At 42.7% G+C, this 26,190-nt stretch overlaps 1 protein-coding gene across 5 annotated transcripts in view; it reads right to left on the bottom strand.

The window, feature by feature from the left end:
* Window positions 1-26,190, bottom strand: part of CDC42SE2 (CDC42 small effector 2) — a 184,044-nt gene that overhangs the window by 43,641 nt on the left and 114,213 nt on the right. For 4 of the 5 annotated variants that reach the window (XM_053302848.1, XM_053302845.1, XM_053302844.1 and 1 more), the window contains one exon: window positions 5,564-5,878. In XM_053302848.1, the coding sequence (XP_053158823.1) occupies window positions 5,564-5,617 (54 nt within the window). In that variant the 5' untranslated portion in view covers window positions 5,618-5,878. Of the gene's footprint in view, window positions 1-5,563; window positions 5,879-6,849; window positions 7,079-26,190 lie in introns of all 5 variants that reach the window. The other variant, XM_053302846.1, reaches the window with a different exon arrangement.

Raw genomic sequence — 26,190 nt, 5'->3', positions numbered from 1 at the left:
GCTCAGTTTGAACATAACTGATGCTGACTTGTTCCTTACTAGAATCGGAAATAGAATTCTTCTGAGCCTTGAGTATGAAGGAGAAGGTGAAGCACACGTTCCTGAAACCTGGGGATGTTGCAAAGTCATGATTTAATCCTGGCTCCATGTTGTGCCTGAGGGACCATTCCATTTGGCCGATGCCACCACTGAGAAGATCCTACTCTTAGTAAACATCTGCCAAACCACATTTGATAGAGACACATGGAGCTGGATCTCAGACACAGTGGAACATATTAGACCACACAAATAGATGGACGTGGTCCTTAATTATTGGTCCCAAATGGTTTAGAGCTTTAAAGACAAAAACCAGAACTTTGAACTGAGCACCAAAACAAACAGTAAATGTCAAGTAATAATGGAGCAATGTGATCCCAATCAGCCTGTTCCAGACAATAACTAGGAGATGACACTTTGCACAACTGAAATTCCTCAACACTTTCCAAGGCTGCTACTCTGCGCTGCACATTCTAGTACTCAAATCTGGAGGTAACCCAAAACAAATTATTGTGGTAAAATCTGTCAGCTTTGACAACGTCCATCACTTGCTAGAGAGGAAAAAGCAAAAAACAGAAGGTCAGAGATTCAATCCAGGTACCCCTTTCCATCCTCCTGGCCACCCTACAAAGAGTGAATGATGGAGTGGGAAAGCCCTAAGCAAGAACTGGTTGCATCCTCCTCCTGTCCTCCCACTCTCTGAATGAGAACTACTAAAGTCACTGAGTGCTTCCATTGTACAAGAGAATGATTACCGAAAGGAAACGTTGTGCTGTCAAGTCGGTGTTAACTCCTGGCAACCACAAAGCCATGTGGTTTTCTTGAAAGAATACAGGAGGGGTTTACCATTGCCATCTCCCACACAGTATTTACTTTTCAGCACCTTTCTATATTGCTGCTGCCCGATATAGGAGTTTCCCATATTCTGGGAAACACATATTCATAGTTTCCCATATTCTGGGAAACACACCAGCAGGGATTCAAACCAACAGCCTCCTGCTCTCTAGGCAGGTCACTTCCCCGCTGCACCATTAGGTGGCCTACAACTACAGAAGGACAGACAGAATTAACATTATCAAAACAGTTCAGTTGAAGTTCTGATATTTTCTATGCATTTTGATAGGTAACGACCTATATTCTGAGAAGTATTCTAAATTTTATTTATTTATTTAACATCTTGCTAAACCACCCAAAACATGTCACTGGGTGGTTTACAATTAAAAGCATTTAAACTTTGAAATTATTAACATTAAAATCATTTAACACCCAACATTGAAACTATAAATCTAATCAAAAGCCTTGGAGAACAAATATGTCTTCAGTGCCTTTTTAAAAGTTGCCAGAGATGGGGAGGCTATTATTTTAACAGGGAGCGCATTCCAAAGCCCAGGAGCAGCAATGGAGAAGGCCCATCTACAAGTAGCCACCAGACGACCCGGCACCAACTGTAGATGAACCTCTCCAGGTGATCTCAATTGGTGATGAGGTCCATGGCAAAGAAGACATACTCTTAAATACCTAGGGACGAAGCTGTTTAGAGCTTTATATGTAATAACCAGTACCTTGTGTGTTGCCCAGAAACCTATCGGCAGTCAGTGTAACTCTTTCAACACAGGAGTAAAATGGTCTCTCCAAGATGTTCAAGAGGCCAACCTGGCCAACATATGCTGTTTCCGGACTATGTACAAAGGCAGCCCCACATAGAGAGCATTGCAATAATACAGCATATGTACCACCATTGCAATAATACCAGCATATGTACCACCATTCTGAGGTCATTCATCTCAAGAAATGGATGCAGCTGACGTATCAGCTGAAGCTGATAGAAAGCACCTCTGGCCACCACCTCAACCTGAGACACTAGGGAGAGGTTCAGATCCAAAAACACCCACAGATTGCATACCTGTTCCTTCCAGTGGAGTGTAACTCCATCCAGAACCGACAGATCAAAATTGTCTCCCAAGTTCCAACCCCACACAATCTTATCTGGCTCTAGCCTCAGTTTGTTATCCTTCATCCAGCCCATCACCACCTCCAGGTAGGCATTTAGGGAGGTGATGCCTTCTCCCAATGAGGTTGACATGGAGCTATAGATGTGGATATCATCAGAACATTGATAACACCCTGCACCAAATCTCCTGATGATCTCTCCCAGCGGCTTCATGTAGATGTTAAACAACATTGGAGATAATATGTAGACCTGAGCGACACCATACGAAAGCTCAGATATGTTTCCAAGAGATACCATCTGGAATCTGTCCATGGGGACAGGACAGGACTACCGCAAGGCAGTGCCTCCAGGGGCATAGCTACAAATGAACAAGGGAATGAGATAAATATCATCAAGTCCCTCAGGAACAGGGCCCCTGCCTTCTAGATGACAGCTTGCTCTTTGCTCTCGGTGAGGGGAGGGGCCTATCTTCATTTTTTGTCCCAGGGCCCACCCCAACCTTGCTACATCCCTGACTGTAATACTATATTATTTGCATCTTATATCCCCAAGGAAGACCTTTATCTCATCAAGTCATAATCTTGTCATAAACCCAGGCAAGATATGACTCGTGAAGTCATAAACCAAGGCAAACTCAACAATTTGTTGCAATCTTGTTGCAGCTGCAATTTTGTTGCAGTTTTTTTAAAAAGTAAGAATTGAGCAGATTATTTTAGATTTTTAGAATAAATCCTCATGAGTTATACATGCACCTTGACTCTCACATCAAAACACATTGTTTTGAAACTTCAGAAACTAACATTACAGGCTCAGTTTCTAAAAGCAAATTTGCACTTTCAAAAGAGCAAGAGGCACAATCTTTCTGAGACTGAACTATTTCAGAATGCTGATGGCTTGCCCTAAGATTTCAAAATATGCACTCTACTCTGAAAGTATATTAACTCCCCACTTTGGCATCCAAGATATGAAGTCCTCCCAAATTCTGTTCATTAAAGCTGGTATTTTGTCACCCTTACACTGCAAATGTGGAGGAGTAAGTGTTGAGTACCAATTAGTCTTACTACCACCATTCTTGTCAGGATCTTCAACATTACATTCTTTAGTACTGTAGTTTTGAGTTGTGCAGAAGTGTGAGACTTTCTAGTAGTAGTGCATAGTCATTTAGATACAATCATGATTTGCCCTTCTACAGCTTTTCCCTCAGATCACTGGAAACATAGAAGTATTTATGACACCTATTTAAACTGCTTTTAAGGTAACTGCCTCCAAGTTCTTGAATCATCAATACAAATTTCTGCTCGATCATTAAAATATGTAAATTTGCATATGAGAGACTCTTCTGGTTGCTGTAACAGATCGGTGTACAACATTGTTATCTTGAGATTAAGCTATATGGCTGTACAACACGCACTATGCAAATCTAATATCTACAGTTTTATAGTATTCAGAACTCAGCATCCAGCACCAGAGCAATGAATGAAATGCATCTTCTTAAGCCTGCCAGGCATATCTGAAAGTTCAATTCCTAGGTAGAAGTCCTGTGCCTTGGAACATCCAAAGCAAGACAACATAGGTCTTGCTTATCACCCCTTTAGAAGTGCACAGAGGAAGCAACTCCAAGCATGGCCATCTCCATGCAGCACTCCTCACTTCTGGTGCAAGCGGTGGGGACTCCCTATAGTGCCCCATTCTGGGAAATTTCAGCAAGCTCTATGGAAAAAGGACTACACCTCCCAGCTCTTGCTGGAGCAGTAAAGGGCTCTACTCTTTATAAAGGAAACATCGAACCCAGCACCAGAATTAAACAGTACAGTGTGAAGACAGCTGAAGGGTGGTACTAATTATACAGCTTTGGGTATTCTGTAGCATAGCCCTGGAAATTCGTACAGATTAGCAATTAGTATGCATACTGAAAAAATAGCTATTGTAACTTCAATGGTTAAAACAACTTCCCTGTGATTTGTGGAGGTTCCATTCCACAGGGTGGGCCATGGATAGCAAACCCATGTGTGCTGAACCCACAAGTGCTGGGCTATAGGAATTTGGGGATTATGTTCCCAGACTGCCTCAAATTGCAAAAAATAGGTGCCCCCAAAAAAACTAATGCAGCAAAGTACCCTACCATGCTCCCAAGTAGTCCACCATTTTGAAAATTGGCCATAAATAGCTATTTTTTAAAGCCATAAAATGGCAGCCAGAAATGACCTCCAAAGTAATTTCGGTCACTTCTGACCCATTGATATGTGGGTTTAACCCTTTCCATCCTGTCCCCGTCCCCCGTGTATACCAAGGTCAGGTGCTGGACCTGTGAATAACAAGGACCTCCTGTATTTAGGAACTCTTAATATATAAGATATCTTTAAGATAAAGATATAATATACATTATATATTAAGGCTATCTTAAGGATATCTGCTGTAAACTGCCCAGAAGTGTAGTATCTGTTCTTATCAGTAAACTGCCCAGAGACAGTTTGGGGCGATGAATGAATTATTTAATTAAATGACCACCTACTCCAAGTAATTCTACCCATCCTGGTTAGCTCTATCTCTGTGGAGGCCCAATTCTTAGGCATGAGGAACAGGACTTTCTTCATGGTTGGTTTCACGTTATGGAATTTCCTTCCTTGGGCAATGAATTCCCTCACCTTCCTCCTGACTTTCTACAGGCCACTGAAGGTGTGTGTGTGGGGGGGCGGGTTGGCATGTTTTTGGGGAAAATTTTATGGCTCTGTGATTGTTTATGGAGTTTTAATGGTATTATAATTGTGTTTTGATAAATATTACATTGATTTGATTTATATTGTTTTCAATATGCTATAAATTGCCTATTGAAACACAATACAGAAGTAAAAAAGCAAATAATACACTGAAGGGAAGTCTATAATAAATTCATTATATGTATATCTATATCTATGAAAAATAAAAGCTGCTTGGTCTCACTGACAGATTGACTCACTCATTCACTAACTGACATGAAACACTCCCAGATCAAACTATAAAAGATAGAAACATGGCATTTTCACAGGTAGGTTCCAGACCTCATCCAGACTACCAAAAGAAACTCCAAACCCCAGAAAAATTCATTAATGTTCTGGAAAATGTGGAAAGGTTTTTCCCATTGGAAAGCTTGGGCAATACCACCTCAGAGCTAGGAAAAGCATAGAGTAACAGAGAGATAAGACATTAATCTGCTAGCAAACTGCAAGCCGTTTTACTAGTTTGTGTACACACGCACACTTCAAAATGGAAAGTATACTACAAATTGAAAGAGATGTGATTTATTTTCTGTAATACCCTGAAAGCTGAGGTTAAGTTTCATTTGATGTCACATCAAATGGCTACTTTATGTCCAACGAGATGCATCAAAAGGAACCAACCAAGTACAGCACTAGCAGAGCTTAGTGAGTGAGGTCAGGGTCAACAGCCTACAATGCACAAAGCAGCAATGTGACTGCTTCTGACAACTATAATTCAATAGACACAATTTGATAACCCATGTACGAAACTACAGGAGACATAGTGCTAAATATAATAAACATTACGAAATTACAAAATGAAACCAAGATTGATACTTACAGGCTGAGGCTGTTCTGCAATGCAGCAGTTGAAACACAACCAGAACTCGCTCATTTTTTGTTAACAGTTCAAAGTGCAAACACCAAGTTAAGAGCAAAACACAAAGCTTCAAAGCTGTATCTCTTCCTAGGTCTTAGTCATGTGCAATGGTCCCACAGTGGATAAATACAAGTAGTCCTTTACACTTTCCCCTTCACAAGGTAAATTCAAGTTGGCATCGAAGTAGTCGTCTTCACTTTTATCTCTCAATGCATGTCTCCCAGCATCACAAAAATTAAGATGTTTTCCTTCAGTTATAAGTTTACATGTAGCAACCTGGAGAGGAAAAAAGAGAGGGGGAAAACTGTGTCACATTCCAGTTATGTAACTGCTGAAGTAAAAGTTTAAAATCTTGTTGCTTAATATTTAGAATTTAAACTTTGGGAAGTCCACTATTCTAGGATATTCTAGATTATACATGATTGTATGCCAAACAGAACTGAAATTAAAACATTTCCTTTGTCTTCTTCAGCGAAGTCAGTAAAATAATTCTCAAAATGCAGAGATTAATAGTGTGCATAGTATTTGCTTTCCCTCCTATTCCATAAACATTAGAAGTTTAGTAATGCCCCCACAAAAACCATATTAAATGTTCACTCTAGTTGAACATTTTCTATACGGTATTGATAGGGCAACATATTCCTCCCATTTACTAAAAAGCTGTCCTTATTTCTTAATGCAGTTAAGGTTCTTACAGGATACTGCTTCATGTCACACTTTGTTTGCACTGCAAGTCTGTTAAAAAAAACCCAACCCTGTTTGAGTGTGTTTCAAAAACCTGGTGGTGTTCAAAGCTTGCATGCTGTCAGAGTAAAATAATTTACTATTGCTACCCTGCTGTTCTAAGCAATACTGTTTTCAAAAGGAAAAATAATATTTGAAGTATGAAATGTTACCTTAAAAGGTTTAAAGCTCCTGGAGTGGAAAAACTGACACACACAAGATTCCATCCATTCTTGTATGAAACTGAAGAGTTAGTTAATCTCTAACCAGCCACTAAATAACTGTTAGAATTTGAAAGGGTAATGAAGCATTGTCCTAGCATTTTTTACTTTGGTCATTTGGCATATTACCTATTTTCTCAGTCCTACCTTGCAAACAAAGATCAAGAATATATTAGAGGCAGAACATTAACACCACAGGATTAAGAATCCTTTGCGAAATGTGTGTAACATTGCTGCTCTAACTCAGAGTTCTCAAGTGTAAAGAGTGCCTCCTTAAAGCATCTTCCTTTCTTCTCCACTTACCCCCAAAAGGTATGATCCATAAATTACTACAGAAGGCCACCAACTGAGAAGCAGCATAAAGCAGTGATCACACTGTTGAGTGAGGTCTTGGCTGCCTGTAGTATTTACTAGGATTGTGCATGATTGCTAATTCCAGATCGCATCAGATCCAGTCCGGAACCACAGATATCAGTTCCCGACCGTCCTTAAAGGTCTATGGGATTTTTTTTTTTAAGAGATCCCCTGCCCCCTGCAAAACAAAAACAAAAACAAGAAACTCCTGGTGATAAAGGGAATGCTGAAAGTTGGCACACAAATAAGTAAGGCTGCCTAGACACTGTGAATTTAATTACAAGTGAATCCAACCATTTATTGTTTTAAGATTAATTTTAAATTATTTTTTTAAAAAGCAAACTGGAAATTGTACTTACAGAGAATGCGGAAGTGATATAAAATCTGAGAATGTCAGGGAAAGTGATAAAATATCCAAGAATCTACCACTTTATTTTTTAAATGGATAATAATAATAATAATAATAACCACTAAAGAAAGAAATGTATGGGCAGGCAGGTGCTAGAAGATTTCCCCCCGCCAGCCGTTATTAGGAAAAATAGCTATTTCCACCATAACATGGAGCTCCAGAATGCTCTAGAATTCCTTGAATCATATCGGAGAACTCTGGACCAAAATTCCAAAAATTGGGCCATTTCTGAGGGTATTTCTGGAATTCCAGACTTGATATTGCACAGCCCTAGTAATTAACCATAAGGCAAAAGATAACCATAATGCACATCCAGAAATCTGAGAACCAGGGAGAGGTAACATCTCCTTCACAAGGCTATGTGGAGAGGGGAAGATTTTGTGTGTGAGAAGAAAGCTAAATGAGTCTTCTACAGAAGGGAGGAGAAGGGGAAAGATGTGCACAAACCTGTTGTTCAATAGTGAAAGGACACCTGTGATTCTGAAGGCTAGGAACAGCTATTGGAAATTCTTTTGCTTTGCAAAGAACCAAAGACTAGGTTCAGTCTGTTGACACTGGATGGTCAAAGAAAGCCTGCCATGCCTGTTTACCTGGCTTAGTGCCAGGGGAATTGCCAAGGTACTTAAAGATTTGGGGCCCACAGCCCTTCTTTTGATAATTAAACTCAATCATAACCCTCCAAGAACTACATATTTATTTTTAAAGTTTCTAATTTAACAAATACAGCACCTATGAAGGCAGAAGCAGCAGATTGCTACATCAAGCTGGGAACTCTCCCCTGCGCTCTCTGTGCAGGTGCTTTCACTGTTGCATGTCCTTTCTGAAAGATGACCTGGGGGAGGGAAGTGGCTGATGATATCGAGCAATTCACTGGGGGCATACGCCACATGGACCACGCCTGAATGATGCCCCTGCTTAGCACAGAGGCACACTTCAGGAGGCAGAGGGCCAATTCACACAACTGCCGAGGGTGTAGTTTGCAACTTTTTCTTCCTGGCCCAATTTGCTTGGCTCAAAGACTATGAAAACTCATGCAAGGACTGGAAACCCTGCCTGCCCTGTGTGTTTTTCCATCTTCAGGTCTAACACCTGCCAACTGGGCACTCCAATTTGTTTCTAGAATTTCCTGCATAAATATGGCTACAAAAACATAGGTTTATTACATGGAGTATAATTACGCTAGGTCAAGCATATTATTATTACTGGATTTCAAGCAAGAAATCATGTGATACCACGGCAAGTTCTGCCAGTTAAAAATTAATCTTTATTGTTTGGGGAACAGCAATATTAAGCCGCTCACAAGCAGGAAGCAATTGTTTGAAATTTTCTGGGTTTTTTGCTAGGGAAGTGATGGTAGTTGTTCTTTTGCCCAAGGGTGGGGAAAGAGAGAGGAGGGGACAGCATACATTTAAAGCAACCTTTGTATGTCATAACTATCAAGGCCTATGTCAAAGCAAAAATTATTACTATGCTATTCTATGGGCTATTTGAATTGCTCTGAAGAAAAACAGTTGGAGAATTAAATCTGTATGATGGGGGGGGGGATTTGACTGGGTTGCAGCTGCCATTTCTCTCTGCCCCTTCTATAGTTTCAGAAAATATTAAAAAAAAATACAAGGCAAACACTTTCACAGCAACTTAAAAACGTTTTGTTGTAAACCGCCCAGAGACGTAAATTTTGGGCAGTATAAAAATATGTTAAATTAATTAAATTACTTTTTTTTTTTTAAAAAAAAAGTATTATTTCCAAATCAATTGTCTGTTGCAAGATTTTTTTAGGGCCAAACTAGATAAGACATTAAATCTATTATCTAGACTATGGTTCAGAGGAAGGAGTGTTTAACCCTATACCTGAACTCATTTCCTGCTGAAAATCTACCCCATGGGCCACCTGCTTAAATGTGGCATCAATGGGAATTTCCTTCCCAGGACAAGTAGTAGCGTGTGTGTGTGTGTGTGTGTGTGTGTGTGTGTGCGCGCGCGTGTGCAGGGCAGTTCCAAGATGCTGCTGTTATTTAGTAAAGCAAAGTTGACATGTGTCAGAGAAAGTGATAATGCTTAATATAGTCTGCAAGTTATATAAGATGCAGTGGCTTTGGAGTGATTTTTGTAAAGAAGAGAAGTGTTAAGGAAAAACAAAGCCTTAGGAAAGTGGAGATGTCCATTTATACTTCTAGAATAATGCTTAATTTCTAGGAAACAGACATGGCTCAAAACCTGCCTGTAAGTAATGTTCATTAATTGCAAGTCTTTCCCCAAGAAGAGTCCAGGCACCCATTTTCAATGACAGAGCTCTGTCCTGAAATATGTGAAAGCGTGAGTGTGCATGCCTCCCCCACCAACAACATACTGTTCTTTAATCACATTGGGGCATGGCTTGTAAGCAGTATTTGGATCCCATGTAGAGGGGCTGTTCCCTAATGTGATTAAGGAACAATGTGCTGTGTGTGTGTGTGTGTGTGTGTGTGTGTGTGTGTGTGTATACGTGCACACTTGCTCATGCACGCACACTCATGACTTAATTATGTGTAGCAGGTCATAAAATATTTTCTGAACCAGCCACAGAGATAGGACAAATCAGGATATCAAATGAGGACCAAATTATTTACTGTCTAAACTGCCACTACCACCCGAGTTAGTTAAACCACTGTTTTCTGAATCCATGTAGAATTGCAGTTTGTTCTTAAAGTACAAGTAAAGGCTGAGGAACATGTGAGCCTGAAGTTCGCTGCACTTTATGCCGAATAATCAAAACCATGTTTTAAATCAGTGGTTTTCAAGAAAGTTTCATGCAACACACTTATCCCTATAACTCAAAGTGATAATTTGTTCTTATAAGAGTTTTCATAAAATCACAGGAGGGCAATATGTGCTAGGGCTTACCAGATCACATTTTGCATCATGTGCTCATGGCAGTGAGGGCAAACCACTTTCATTAATGCTATGTTATGAATGTGGAGTGAAACCTTAAAATTTAGCAGTCTTACCAGAAACAAGTTATTAGTTCTATATCTGAATGATTGCAAGGCCACTTAAAATATCATCTACAATGTTTTAAAAATTGTTATTAGGAAGGCACCCAGTGGCTAATATTAAATCTCAGTCCTGGGCTGCAACTCATACTTTGAAAACCAGTGGTTTTGTCTTTACCAGGCCTATCAGGGCTTGGACCAAGAGTTTTTCCTTCCATGCAGAAACACACATCTTGGGATTGGAAGACAGTAAAAAGGAGATAAAAATCTTTACTTGGTATAATCTGTTGGGCAGCACTTTCTGTATTTTCTCCAGATAAATGTGGTGGCACTGTTTCTCATACACAGTCCCCTTGTTCCTCTCCCCCAACCTTCCCAACAGGGCAGCATTTCACCCAGAGCTCTGTATCAGTGATGGGCAGTCTTAGCAAGTAAGCCACAAATCCATAGTTTGTGATAAGACAGTCACTATCTATTGACTATTATAGTAAAAATGCTTTGGAGTGGTTTTACTACTAATAGGGACAATCTGAACTGGAGAGCAGGAAGTTCTGAGACAGGCAGAAGTTGTGGCCTGAATCTGTGCCTTAGCCCAGGCCTTAGCTTCAGCATTTGTAGAAATGTCGCTGTGCCATGCACCGGCACTCTGTATAATTCTGAGAATCTTGATGCAGCAGTTTCCTTCTTTTGTGTATGAAACTGACTGCAGCCTACTATTTGAAGAACTTCAAGCTAGCCATAAAGCAAGGCAGCATTCTCATTAAGCTCCCTAACCCCCTCAAATGTGAATAATAGTTCATTGTATTGAAGTAGATATGTCGCATGACATGCAGATTACAAGCAAGTCAGTCATGACCTGGCCATGCAGAGGCCCATTGGGCATGTGCGGCAGCCTCCAAAATGGTAGCCGGGACAGGGGTAAGGCCTGGAACGGGCAGAAGACTGCACAAATGGGGCAATTTGTAGCACAATGGAGGCTGGCGGGGGGGAGGGGAACCTCCATGTACACTCTCACGGCCTGGGAGAAGCCGCTCCCACAAAGGGGGTAAGTACCAATTTTATTATTATTATTTTTTAATTGTGACCCCCCCCCCCCGCAACCGAACAGGGGGTGTTGCGTTCTGGGGGTTGCTGGACCGAACTGGCCCAGTCCAGTTCGGACTCGACCAAACTGGGCCAGCTGGTCTTGTGCACACTCCTAAAATTTAGCAGATGACTGTCCCTATTAATTCCAGCATAACATCATGTCCACGGTTGTTTGCTGGTATTTCCCTTTTGTCTTTTAGACTGAATGCCCCTTTGGAACCAGAGGAATTTTCTTAGTCCTTTTGCAATGCAGACTGATTTAAGAACTTTTGTTGCAAAGTGGTATAATAAATAATAATATTTTCTATTCTATATTAATAGAAAATATTATTATTTATTATACCATCAAACAGCCATGGAAATGATGTTATGCTGGGATTAATAGGGACAATTAAAAGGTATATCAGTGCCAATATAAAAGGTGGTAACCTTAGTTTCAGGGAGCAAGTCTTGCAGCTAAAGAAGAGCAAGCCAACAGTGAGAGATATGTGCTCCAGTGCTGGGGCAGGGGCAAAGGGATGGGGAGACAATGTATACAATTAAAAGAAAACAAAATGGAACATGAAGAAAATGTTCTGAAGTGCTCAGGCATTACAGGAGAAAGGAGGTTAGCTTTGTTTTTGTAGTTCTCTACTTTTTTCCTTTCGAAAGGCTATATGTTTCAATAAAGTAAAGTGTGTCGTCGAGTCGGTATTGACTCCTGGCGACCACAGAGCCCTGTGATTGTCTCTGGTAGAATAAAGGAGGGGTTTACCATTGCCTCCTCCCGTGCAGTATGAGATGATGCCTTTCAGCATCTTCCTATATTGCTGATGCCTGATATAGGTGTTTCCCATAGTCTGGAACCATATCAGCGGGGACTGCAGTGAAAACCCAAGTCCAGGAAGTATTTTAACCCTCCTCAATCAAAGGCAACGTAAGCCTTTTTAAAAAGCCAAATGTGTGGTGTTGGTGGAGGTTATGTGTCATCATCAGTGATGTCAGAGGTACAACTGTAGGCATCCATGACAGCAACACAACCTGCTCAAGCACTCAGAAGGACTGGTGATGCTAGTGAGAGAGAGCTGCATTTCAATGGCAGACTCCAAGTACAAGTGCATGTCTTGTAATTAAAGACTTACAAATACATAGTCATCTCTCAGATATGTGAAACATCTGCAGAAATGACAAAACTAACATAAGCAAGGTGTTAAACAGATACTGTTTTAATCCAATATAATGGCTTTATCCTGCATGTAATTAAAATAAAAAGGCTTCAGGGCTTTCAAAAGGAAAGTTTTTGCACATAAATTTAGTACGATGGAAAGCATAGCAGAGTGGCTGGATCAAGTGCTCAATGCTACATTTTGAGAGAGACTATTTTATGTACAGTGTAGTACTGACTGTCTAGACTTTTCAGATTAATTAGGGCCCACTAGATTATCCTCTTAAACAAGATTGAAGTATAGTTGCAGACAACCACTTTTTCTAATTAGCTAAAATTTCACTGTTACATAATTCAGCATTGGCATTTTAAGTAAAGGAGAGACCTGTAACATGTTTCTAATCACATTATACCCCTAACCTCATTAGCCTGAATGGATAAATTATTTATTAACTTAGATTTCTAACCAGTAGTAAAGCTCACTGTGGGAGATTTGTCCTTATCTTCTTCACCCACAACTACACAAAGCGTGAAGCAAGGGACTATTAATTCTGTTTTACAGATGGAGAAGCACAGCTGAAATACACACTGTTTCCCCACTGAAGCTGTGTTATTGCTCACTTTTAAAATGCTTTTACACTTTTGCCTGGCTCCTTGTAGCTTATAGTTTACAAAAAAAAGTCTCAAGGTGTTAACACAATTAACTTAATACATCAGCACACTAAAAACGAATGATACATCAGAAGATAAAAAAGCAGCAGCGCTGCACTGCTAAACAGCTATGGAGATCATTTTGCTCAGAGAGGATAAAAACCTAAGACCACAGCTAACCAATGCCATAGAATAACCAAATGAACACACCTGGAGCTAAAGGATAGCAATGAAGGCACCAGGTGCACATATTTTGGGAGGAAATCTCACAATTAAGGCACCAACACTGAAAAAAAGCTCTTTAGACATGGGTCTGTGGGAAACGAGGAGGAGGAACAATTCCTATGTTTGGAATTTATTTATTTATTTGAGTGGCAATAAGCAATGGTTCCTCATTTTCCACTAGTATTCAAATTAAGCACATATATGTTTGCAATACTTTAAGGTCATTCACATGACTTTGGAAGCCGGGCTGGGGGAAAGGTAGGCACACTCCTGCCTTCTCCCCAGATGAGTGGTGGCCGTCTTGGGCTCTGCCACACCATGCCGCATGGCCACACGAGCAGCACTGTGGCACAGTCCTGAGCTGGTATCGGGAGGAGACAGTCCTCCTGCATCCCAGTGTGCCCTGTGTGAGCAGCAGAGCGGCTGCTCTCAGTAGAGCAGCCACTCCACTAGGCATGGCCACTCTTCCCCCCCCGCCCAAATTGGGCACGGGTCAGGGGGAAGCTCAGCTACCTGGTGGCTAATGCCCACTCAATCGCCATATGGTTCATGATTAAAAACACCAGGTAGAAAAGTCAGGCTACTCGTGACTGGAGCAGCCGGGAGCAGACAACATGTCTGAAACATTAGAAATGTTTCTAATAAATGTCGTGAGGGTGTCCTCTTTGACATTCTCTATGTGATTACATTCAAGTGTGTGTGTTAAAAAAATCATTGATTCACACATATCTGCAGCCCCCAAACAAGTGCATCAATAGTACAAAGAGCTATTGCTGGGAGCAAAGAGGCACCTTTTAAATTTATTCTCTCATATTTAACAGGGGAAGAGTAAGTGTCCCAAACAAACCCCTGCACAGCATCCCTTCAGTATATATGAACATAAGTACAGCCCTGCTGGATCAGGCCCATAGCCCATCCAGTCCAGCATCCTGTTTCACACCAGATGCCTCTGGGGAGCAAACAGGAAAGAGGTGCGGGCATGCCCCCTCTCCTGCTGTTGCTTCCCTGCAACCGGTATTTAGAGGCATCCTGCCTCCATGGCTAGAGGTGCCCTGCTTTAAAAACTTTTGTTGAAAAGTGGTAAATAAAAATGTGTAGAAGGGCCTGCAGACTCGCATCCAGGCAGTGATCGCATGCAAGCATGGTATTTATGAACTGGCACCTTTACATGTTAGCTCTATATGTGGCTATCAGGGGCATAGCTAGGGGAGAGGGGTTCCATGTTCACCCCCTCTCTGGTGGCCCCTTGGAGTAATAATAAAGAGAAATAGGGAGGGGTGGAGCTGGGGGCCCCGGGCTCTTTGAACCCATCTGCTCAATTATAGCCACACCCCTGGTAGCCACTGCAGTTTGTTCTATCATGGTGGCTTGAAAAGACACACATCTAAGCATGGGAAAACATGCAAATCAAAACTGCTACGTGTATGGACCCAAAATACATAGATGGTCTCCAGTTCATGGAAGACAGGTTACCACTCATGACAACTATGTGAAACTTCTGTGTTCAGAGGTAATTTATCTCTGAGCAAATACTGGAGGAATACTAGCAGATGGAAACTACTGCCTTCATGCCCTGCTTGAGTGCTTCTCAAAAGACATAGTTTGTCACTGTCAGAAACCAAATGCTGGACTTGACAGAACTTTGGTCTGATCCAAAAGAGCTTTGTCTGTTCTTAAGTGGAGGTGGAGGTTGACACTAACAGAAACGGTCAGAAACCGAATGCTGGAATTGACAGAACTTTGGTCTGATCCAACAGAGCTTTGTCTGTTCTTAAGTGGAAGTTGACACTAACAGACCTCAACAACGAGGAGATGGAACTGGAATAAAGTGCAAACCAGTCCTAACCATTCAAAAGCAGCTTTGAAGTTGCATAGCCATTCATTTTAAAATTATCAGTCTGAGCATTACACTGTATTTAGACAGCTATGCAGAGATAACAATGAAGAACGGGAATGCTGTCTCTCAAGAAAGGTATTTTTCACTCCAAAATGAAATCCCTTAATGAATTATTGCAATACAAAGAGCAAAGGTAGTCACTGAAAAATGGCAACATGTCAGCTAGAAATCTGAAGCAGGGAGAAGTGAAAGCATTACAGATGGTGAATGGAGCAGAACCAGAGTAGAGTGACAGAAGTAGTGTTGTTTGCATTGTGAATATATTAAACTCTTGTAACCCAAAAGAAGCAGCCTAAAAAACAAGACCTTTTCCCCAGGATTGACGTGTGTGTGTGATTACACACACACATATACACATACACATGCCTACTCAGATTCAATCATGCTCGATTGCGTGCTCTCTCTCTCTCTCTCTCTCTCTCTCTCACACACACACACACACACACTCTAGCTGAATGAGAGAGAGAGAGAGAGAGAGAGCACACACACGCGAGAGTGCTTGGATCTGAATAGACAGATGAAGTATATGTTTAGATGAAATAAAGGTCGCTCAGTAGTTACAGTCAAAGGGCACAACTCCCCACATAAAATATTAAAAAGGCTCCCTTGAAGGGTCAGTCTTCCTTGCCTTCTGGCTGCCTGTTTCACTGCTGCAACTCAGACAGGAAATGTGGTAATGGGGCTGTTCAACTATTGTAAGTAGCAGATAAAACACAGAAAGCCACAGGAAGGCAAACAACTTCAGGTGCTTATGCATCTTTTGAACTAAACTGTTCCTTCTCCTGAACTTTACTTGTCTAGGCTCAGAAAACTGTTTTTAGACAACAAGTGTGCTAGAGAGAAGGGACAAAATTGCTAACTGAATTAATTTAAAGGCCAATTTATATATGGGTCTTGAAATTATATAACTGAGTTAATTTCAAGAATAGATTTATATATTGCTTCTACACAAGAAATTCTTAAAGTTCTCCTATAGCAAAAACAATGAAAAAGCACAGTTCGCTGTCCTAGACACACAAAAGGAAACACCAGCAACAGTCATAGGAGACATGCCATGCTGCGATGAACATGGATAGTTGGTCTTCCTCTGCGAACAGAAGCAAATTACCACTTTAAAAGGTGCCTCTTTGCTCTGTTAGCAAGGGCTATTTTAGAGAGGAAATCATGTCACTGAAAGCATTAAGTTCAGATAAAAAGAGAGGCAATCTTGAAAGAAGGGGAAACGAAACTAGGAAAATATCTATGCTTTTGTCTTAAGACATCATGCATCAAAGTCTTGGGACTGATAGTGAGTCTGGAAGACAAATTACTTCATATTTTCCGTATTCCTCCTAGCAACGATTTTTTAAAAAATGCCAGCCATGAACAGAGTATATTGTAAGGAACTTTAAGCAGCACATATATTTTGAATGGAAATGATTCGAATACACACTGTCCACCACTCCAAAGTCTCCCAGGTGTGCTTTGCTGGGAGGCATACAGTACATCTATTTTCACTAGTGCCATTTGCAAGAAATAAGACGGTGTCGACTCTTAGCGACCACATAGATAGATGCTCTCCAGGATGATCTGTCTTCAACTTGGCCTTTAAGGTCTCACAGTGGTGCATTCATTGCTGTCATAATCAAGTCCATCTATCTTGTTGCTGGTTGTCCTCTTCTTCTCTTTCCCTTCAACTTTTACCAGCATTGGGGACTTCTCAAGGGAGCTTCGCATAATGTGTCCAAAGTGTGATAGTCTAAGCCTGGTCATTTGTGCCTCGAGTGAAAATTCTGGATTGATTTGTTCTATGATCCATTTGTTTGTTTTCCTGGCTGTCCATGGTATCCTCAAAAGTCTTCTCCAGCACCAAATTCAAAAGCATCAATACTTTTTCTATCCTGCTTCTTCAAAGTCCATCTTTCACATCCATAGGGTCACAGGAAAAACCATTGTCTGAACGATTCTAATCTTTGTAGGTATAGACACATCATGGCATCTAAAAGAAACATTGGTCCTACCTGTGAAGGGTTCTTTTTCACAGTGTCTGATTTTATCCATAAGGATGAGTTGTGTTCCTATATCATGCCTCAGGAAGACAGGAAATGCAGTTAAATTTGCTTGTGATATCCGGTAGGTTGGTAGGCGGAGCTCCCCCCAGACTCCAGTTTCGGACTGTCAAGCCGTGCAATATCCTACACTCGAGGAAAGGAGACTTTAGAAAGGATATTAAGTCAGGGGAAGAAGTAAGAGTAGACAGATTAGCAGGAGTAGAATCAGTGGTGAAGAACCATCTGTAACCCTGGGAGTCGCCACCTCCCACTACTGCGCCCTTACCCCACGGAGAAGGTGAAGGAAGTTTAACACTAGTCCGCGGGTGGGCCGGATAAAATCAGACACTGCGAAAAAGAACCCTTCACAGGTAGGACCAATGTTTCTTTTTCTGCAGTTGTCTGATTTTATCCATAAGGATGGGATGTGCCCAAGCTAGTTAACCTGCAGAATAAGGGAGGGAAGCGGACCCTAGACCACTCTTTGGAGGATAGTGCGTGCCATGGCCGCTTGATCAGCATGGAAGGAAGAGATCTTGTAATGTTTAATGAAAGGTGATATAGAAGCCCAGGTGGCTGCTTTGCATATGACCTGAAGAGGGGCATTCGCAGAGAAAGCTGCTGAAGTACTTGTACTACGGGTGGAATGCGCAGTGATCCCCCCTGGGATGGGAAGGTCAAGGGATTGGTAAACTAGGCAGATAGTAGCCTTAATCCATTTTGCCAGGGTAAGTTTGGATGCCTTTAGACCCAGTGAACTGGGGTGGAAAGACACGAAGAGAGTATCCGACCTGCGGTGAGCGCTGGTACGTTTGAGATATACCCTGATGGCCCTGCGTACATCTAGTGTATGCCAGGCTTTTTCTTTAGGATGTGTAGGTTTGGGCAGAAAGAGGGGAGTACCACTTCCTGAGATCTGTGGAAGGTGGAGTTGACTTTGGGAATGAAGGTCGGGTTGAGGCGGAGAACGACTGCGTCTACTGAGAAGGTGCAGAGGTCCCTGTGGGCCGAAAGTGCTGCCAATTCAGATACTCGTCTAGCTGAGGTGAGGGCAACCAAAAAGAGTACCTTGTAAGAATCTTGAGGGGAGTTGTGCTGAGAGGTTCAAACGGGGACCAGGTAAGGGCACTGAGGACCTTGTTCAAGTCCCAGGAAGGGAATCTAAGTACCGGAGAAGGGGCTAAGTTGTTTGGAAATTCGTTTCCCACGTGCCCACCTGGAAAAGGCAGCCCAAGTAGTTTGGTATATATGACTCATAGATGGGCATCTTGAGGCTAGCATGGTATCTTGTACGGCCAGTGAGTAGCCTGCTTGAGCTAGCTTGGCGCGCTCAATCTCCATGCGTGAAGTTGTAGCCAGTCTGGGTCCAGATGCAGGATGGGACCCTGCCTGAGAAGGTCTCTCTGGCGAGGAAGGGGCCATGGGTCCCGTACTGAAAGAGACATCAGATCTGCGAACCACAGACGTCTGGGTCATCTTGGGGCCATCAGAATAATGTTCACACTTTCAATTATCAGCTTTTGAATCACCTTGGGAATTATGGCCATCGGGGGAAACGCGTAGAGGAGGCCCGGGGGCCAGGTCACTGTGAGGGTGTCTATCTGTTCAGCTGAGGGTGAGTGGTATCTGGAGAAGAAGCGGGGAAGCATGTGGTTCTTCTGAGATGCAAAGAGGTCCACCATGGATAACCCGAACACCTTCGTGACTTGTTGAAACATTTCCGGGTTTAGAGACCACTCCGCTGCGTCTATGGTCTGGCGACTGAGCCAGTCCGCTGTTAGGTTTGTCGCACCGCTCAGATGCTTGGCAGTGATAGAGGCCAGATGGGCCTGAGCCAGGTTGAACAAGAGGGAGGCTTCCCTCATCATGGCTTTGGATCTTGTGCTGCCTTGATTTGCGATGTATGCCTGGGCAGCCACGTTGTCTGTCCTGATCAGTACGTGATGGTCTCGGATCAATGGAAGAAAGCTCACAAGAGCCAGGCGGATGGCTCGCAATTCCAAGAGGTTGATGTTCTCTGAGGATTCATCAGGAGACCAAGTGCCCTGAGCTAGATGGTGACCGTAATGGGCTCCCCAGCCAGAGAGACATGCATCGGTGGTGATCGTGATCCTGCATGGGGGAGTTAGTGGCAGTCCCTGGTGTATGGCTGGAGAGAGCCACCAGACTAGGGAACAGGTGACCTCGGTGGGAACGCGGAGCACCTTGTGTGTCTTGGATGTGATGAGCTCCTGGAAGGTCCTGGGGAACCACTGGAGGGGGTGGGAGTGCCAGCGGGACCACGGGGTGCACTCCATGCAAGACACCATGGAGCCCATGAGTTGAGCCAGAAGTTGAAGGTCTGCCTGGGAGCTGCGGAGCAGGGGTCTGATCAGATCTGCCATCTTTGATATGCGTTCTGGAGAGAGAGAGATGGTGCCCTTGACGGTGTCGAAAACTGCTCCTAGATGTTGAAGAGTCTGGGTTGGAATAAGGTGACTCTTTGCGATATTGACCATGAACCTGTGTTGTTCCAGGAGTAGTAGGGTCCGTTGGATGTCTTTGTGGGCTTGGCACAGGGATGATGATCGAATAAGCAGGTCATCCAGAAAGGGGTGGACATGGAGGGCCTCCTCCCGCATTTTGGCCACCAGGGCCACCATGATCTTCGTGAAGGTCCTGGGGGCTGATGATAGGCCAAAGGGCATGGCTGTATACTGGAAATGCTTGTTGAGGACCTGAAACCAAAAGAACCTGCGATGTGGGGGGTAAATGGGAATGTGCAGGTATGCCTCAGACAGGTCTATGGATGTCAGGTATTCCCCTCTGCACACTGCCTCCTTGATGATACGCAGAGACTCCATCTGGAAATGGCACTTCTTTATAAAACAGTTTAGGCGCTTGAGTACAGCCCTCCATGAGCCGTCCTTCTTTGGTACCAGGAAAAGGAGGGAGTAGACACCCTGAGACAGTTTGGCTGGAGGCACTGGCTCGATAGCGTGGATCTGGAGCAGATGACTCAGAGCTTGAAACATCCGCTTCTTCTTCTCTGGGTCATTGGGGGTGGGAGTGGTGGTGATGAAATCGGGTGGGCAAAGCATGAAGTCCAAGCGGAGACCGTTTGTTATGGTGTTTTGCACCCAGACATCGGAGGAAGACTGGCTCCATATTGGAGAAAAGAAGCGGAGTCGGCCTCCGACAGGCCAGAAGTCATTGTTTCCAGTTCTGCTGGGAGGTTGTACCTGAGGACTGCTGGGTGGACTGGAACCTGTTATTTCCCTGGAATCGTTGGTGACCCTGTTGTCGCCAGTTGCCTCTGAAAGAGGTATTAAAGGGGCGGTGGTCCCTGAAGGAGTTAGAGTAGGAACGGAAGCCGGACCTATAGGGATGAAAATAAGGCTGGGTAGCACGTCCCAAATGTGGGAAGTCCTTGTGAGGGGTAGGCATAGCCTTTTTATCCCTGGTTTCCACCAGGACCTGATCTAAAGAATCCCCAAATAATTTGGCCCCCGAAAAAGGGCAAGATGCCAAGTTAAGCTTGGACATGTAGTCCACTTTCCAGTTTTTTAACCAGAGGCACCTCCGGACTGCTACACCTGCCGCCATGGACCTGGACGCGTGTTGAACGCAGTCGAGACTGGAGTCGGCTGCGAAAGCGGCTGCCTTGGCTAATTTATTGATGCCCAGTCTGAGCTCCTTATTTTCTGGGGGAATGAGTTGAATGAGTTGCTTTGCCCAAGGCACGGCAGCTCTGGAGAATATTGAATTGGCTGAAGCTGCCCTAATGACGGTAGCTGCCCCATCATATACTTTTCTAAGGAGAAAATCACATTTTTTATCCTCCGGTATCCTTAGCTGTTCATCCCCGTCTTTGTTCATCAGAGTTCCCGACACCAGTTGTGCCACTGTCCTACCCTATCCCATCCAATTATGTGCCGATTCATGTGCTACAGCTGTGGCATAAGAACTTCTCCCCTGTGGCTACTATCCACACTGCACCAGTAATGTCTAGATGCAGGAACCATGCAGGTAGGACAAATGACATGTAGGGCCTGACCTGCTTTCTTGCTTTTTGGTTGGTTGGCAGATAACTAGGGGCAAAAACAGCCTCTCCCCTGCAGCCTATTCTTTAAAAATTCAGGTGACACTGGTGTGGAGACAAGCTACATAATTCACCTCAGCCGCATAACATCTGGATAAAGGAGGTACCAGAATGGCATGGGAAACTGTCAAGCTACTGCAGCAATGTATGACTTTCCTCTATGCCTGACCTGAAGTTTCCACCCATTCTTTTTCCAGTGAGGTCAAGCAGTCCACAGGAACAGGTGGTTTATAAAGTAGCTGGCAAGCTACAGTATATGGCCTGTCTGGCCATTTGTGCCACTCTCTACCCACATTGTACACTGTGTAGACCTGCTCTAACACCACCACAGCACCTGAATTGCTCAACACTTGTGAACCATTACTCTGTATTGTGTTTACTCATACAGAATGAGACATGCAGAACTTCAGTTCAAATGTCATTTAAAATGGGTTATAAATAGTCCTACAGACTGCCAGATATTGACATTATGTTGGTAACTGGCTTATCACTACTGTACTACCTGAAAATGACTGGCTGCTGCACTTCAATGCCCGATAGTATGCAATACTGTCCCCATGCTAGTACTCCTTTTAAAGTTTATAATGAATTTGTAGTCTTCAAATGTATATTGTCTCTTTCACTAAGTACTGTACATCATGCTGCTGTTACTCCCACACTACTTCCTCTTGCAGCTACCAGGGCAGATGACTATTTAAGGTCTTGTAAGCAATGCAGTTATTTTTGGAGTTTTGTTGCTTTGTGAGCCTTGGAGCACTAGCTACAGTCTGCCTATATAAAGATTCTGTCTGATCTGCACAATATATTTCACTTTTTCCTCCTCCTGACCCAGTCTGCTTTTAAAATGGTGCACACAATTTCTGCCACAACAGAACACATGACATCAACCTCATAATGCAAGGATAGAGTTTAATGTGTACACATTTTTAATAAGATCAACACTTTGGAGGAAAACATCAATTAATGCAACCTTTGCGCTGGATTCTACCACCCAAGTTTTCTTCTCTACCCTATAATCTGCTTTGAAAACAGATGCCCTCACTGGTGACTGTGCATAGTTTACTTGGATTAAAGGTAATACAAGTCAGTCCCACCCCCTGAAGTTTGTTTACTCAAGCAATCCAACACATAACACACCTATACCTGGATTAAGATCTTGCCAAATGTCATCATCACAAGTAAGCTGTAAACCAATTATTGATTTTAAAATTAAGTGTACGTTTGGGTAAAAGGTAACAAGTCAGATATAAGACCAAATTTATACCAGTGAGGGCAGACGAAGAGAGACCAGTTTGTTCATTTTTATAAGTCTGGGAACATAGAGTCCTTCCTTGTGTCAGTTTGAAGCCACCAAAAGGTTTTTTAGAGTCTTTTAATGCTGTTAGATGAACTCTAGGAAACAGAAGGAGTATACAAATGACAAGTACTAAACAAGTTCAAATGTGTCTTATTTTCAAAGTAATAAAACTTTTGAAGCATCTGTTTTCCACAGAAACAGTTAATGCAGAATACAGGGGCTGCATGCGACACCACTCAAGAATGAAACTGATCTCTTGGTGGGGGGGGGGAAGGTCTACATAGGTGTAAGGTGTCTGGACTGTAAAAACATTCTCTATTCCTTTTATTAACTGGTATATTGCACACAATAAAGTTACATGCAAATAACTGAACTGAATCACGTGATTTCCTGATTTTTCTGTACTTTTTATAGCTCCTTGCTTCCTCTGTTATAATATCATTTGTTTTTGCCAGAGGGTTCTCTCCCCCTCCCCGCCTCCTTTAAAAGAAAAAACAAAAAAGTTTGCTACATTTTATATAGGCTTTGGCTGTTATCTTACCCTAACTTTGAGCATTCCTTAAATATGTGATCTCCTCTGATTAGGAAACCTCATCTGATACACTTCTTAGTAACCTTGCATTATTCAAATTAGTGCTTAAATTAATTTGCAAAACCTTTAGATTTGAATTTCACAGATACACAAGGGACACATGCATGTACCTTTATACTAAAAAGAGGGTTTTCAGACTTGATTTATTAACATGCCTACAGTGGTCCCTCGACTTACGAAGTTAATCCGTTCCGAATGCACGTTCGGAGGTCGAAAATTTCGTAAGTCGAAAAGTGCACCCACGGAGGTTTAAAAAAATTCGAAAGTCGAGTAAGCCGCATCTAAAAATTCGTAAGTCGAGGAAACCGCATCTAAACCGCCAACGGTTTCCGTTCGTAGCTCGAAAAATTCGTAAGCGTGCGGCCATTTTTGTCGTTCGTAAGTCAAAAACATCGGATGTCGAGTAGTTCGTAAGTTGAGGGTCCACTGTATTTTGTTTTCTTATCCTTAGATGAAAATAGTTGACCAGTATACCACTAGGAAATATATAACAACACCCGTATATCAGCTGAACTGTCTTTGGGTTTTTAAATTTTAAGTAGTGAGAAACAATCCTACAAATCTTTTAGATGACTCATCCCAATGAACCTCATTAGTCTGCTTGAAACTGATATATTTGGGGCTAATACATTTCACTAAAATACAAGATCTATCTTGCCAAGTAGAAATCTCACTTGCACAATGATTAAAAATGAGGAGATTAATGCCGGAGGATGGGTGGGTGGGTGAAGTATGTGAACAAAAATGTTAGAATTTCACGTACTTTGTTAATGGTAAATACATTTCACAAATACAGTAATTTTCAGGATTCTCCAGGATTCCAGAAAATAACTGGGAGTCGGATGTTAACATCACACTTTAAATAAGAGCACCAAATTTTATGTTAATGCATATGCACAACTCAGTACTGCAAGTAGGAAGTAACATTGGGTTTTGTCCTAAAGGGTGTTTTCTTTTCTCACACAAAGGCAGAAAGTGATTTTTGCTGATCTCACCTTTCCTCTGCAGTCTCATATACTTGCTGAAAATCTGCTCCCGCGGTTCTCTTATCTCTCAGGAGAAGATTTTCAGGTGTGTGCACACGTGCAGTGGAAACAGATCTGCAAATATTGAACTCCTTGTGCAAATGTAGCTTCTTCCATGAATGGAAGAAGATTTTAATGACACACCCAAAAACTAATAATGGCAATATAATTTTCATTTTAAACACAAACGAGCACTAGAAGAGTTGTTCTGAGAAAAAATAATATACAACTAAGACTGGGTTTAGAGAACTGAAAATAGCTGCTCTCATATGAAATTCAATGAATACACACACACGTTATAAAGACCACTTCATTATTCATCAAACATAAGTGTCTGTCTTGGAGATACAATAGAATCTTTCCCAGCAAGACAAAGAGAATAATTATAGTCATATGGAAAAATCCTAGTATTGGCCAAACAATTAGTAGAGGTGAGGAGAGGGCTTGCTAGGTGGGTGGGGGTCTGCTCTTTTACCAGAAGAAGTTCCCTGTGCTTGCTTGAGCTGGGAAGTTTGCAGAGCTGACCCTCCCTCCTTCTTGCCTTGAGTAGCAGAGTAATATCGTCTGCTGATCCTGTTGCTGGCTGCAGCCACGGTCAGATTGCCCTGATGAGCTGCAGCTGAGTGAGGGCTGATCGAGCTGCCAGGCTCCAGAAGTCCACGTGAGAGGTGGGGTCTGGGGGCTCTTTGGCTTAAATAGGGACCGGACCAACTTACTGTTTGGATCATTGGAAGGAAGAGCCCTGCTCACTGCATTGCTGCTTAGTTTTTAGTTAGGCTTGATACAGATATGTGTTTTGGGTTGAACAGAGATGGGAAGGTGGGAGATGACCAGGGACAGCTAGACCAGTGGTGGTGGGTAATCGATGAAGATATGGCATTAGTAAACCAGTGGGTCATTGCAGGGGAAGGGAATTCAGAAATTTAATAGCTATTGCCCCTTCTGGAAGGCCTACCACCTCTTTGACCTTGGAGAGCAATGCCAACCACCCACAGAACCTCACCTTATTACTCTGTAATGCCAAGTCAGTTCACAATAAATCTGAGGTAATGCATGACTTGATCATGGATAAAGGAGCTGACTTGGTATGTATCACAGGGACCTGGTCGGGAGAGCCTAGTGGTCTGATTTGGTCCCAGCTTCTCCCAGAGGATTACTCCATGATGGAGCAGGTGAGAGGATGTGGGCAGGGAGATGGGGTGGCTGTGGTCTATAAGAATACCATCTTCATTACCAGGATCCCTATCAGGGATTTGGCCCATATTGAATGAGTGTACCTAAGTCTAGGGACCAGGGATAAATTGGGACTTCTGCTGGTGTACCGATAATCCCACTAGCCAGTGGAGTCCCTAATTGAGCTGATGGACCTGGTTGCTGAGTTGGCATTGGAGTGGCCCAGGTTGTTTTTGGTGGGGGACTTCAATGTTCATTTTGGGACAGGGTTATTGGGAGAGGCTCAAGAGTTCATAGTGGCCATGATGACTGTGGGCCTATCCCAACTGGTCTCTGAACCAACACATGATGCTGGTCACATGCTCGATTTAGTCTTTTGCTCTGATCAGGGTGGTGTTCTGTGGTTGGGGACACCTGTTATCTCTCCATTGTCACAGACAGATCACCATTTGGTTAAGGTAGAACTTAAAGCCTTGGCCCACCTCTGCAGGGGTGAAGGACCTATTAGGTTGGTCTACCCAAGGCGGTTATTGGATTTAATAAGATTCCAAGTAGCCTTGGAAGGGTGTAGGGTTCGCTCTGCCAGTGATTTTGTTGACGCTCTGGTGAAAACATGGAATAATGAACTCACTAGAGCAGTAGACACAATCGCTTCTAAGCATCCTCTCCGACTTCCTTTAAAGAGAGCCCTGTGATATTCAAATGAAC

This window comes from Hemicordylus capensis, chromosome 2 (genome assembly GCF_027244095.1).
Source record: "Hemicordylus capensis ecotype Gifberg chromosome 2, rHemCap1.1.pri, whole genome shotgun sequence".
In the NCBI taxonomy this organism is placed as follows: domain Eukaryota; kingdom Metazoa; phylum Chordata; class Lepidosauria; order Squamata; family Cordylidae; genus Hemicordylus; species Hemicordylus capensis.
The sequence above is the reverse complement of the archived record's forward strand: the minus strand, read 5'-3'. Positions and strand labels throughout refer to the sequence as shown.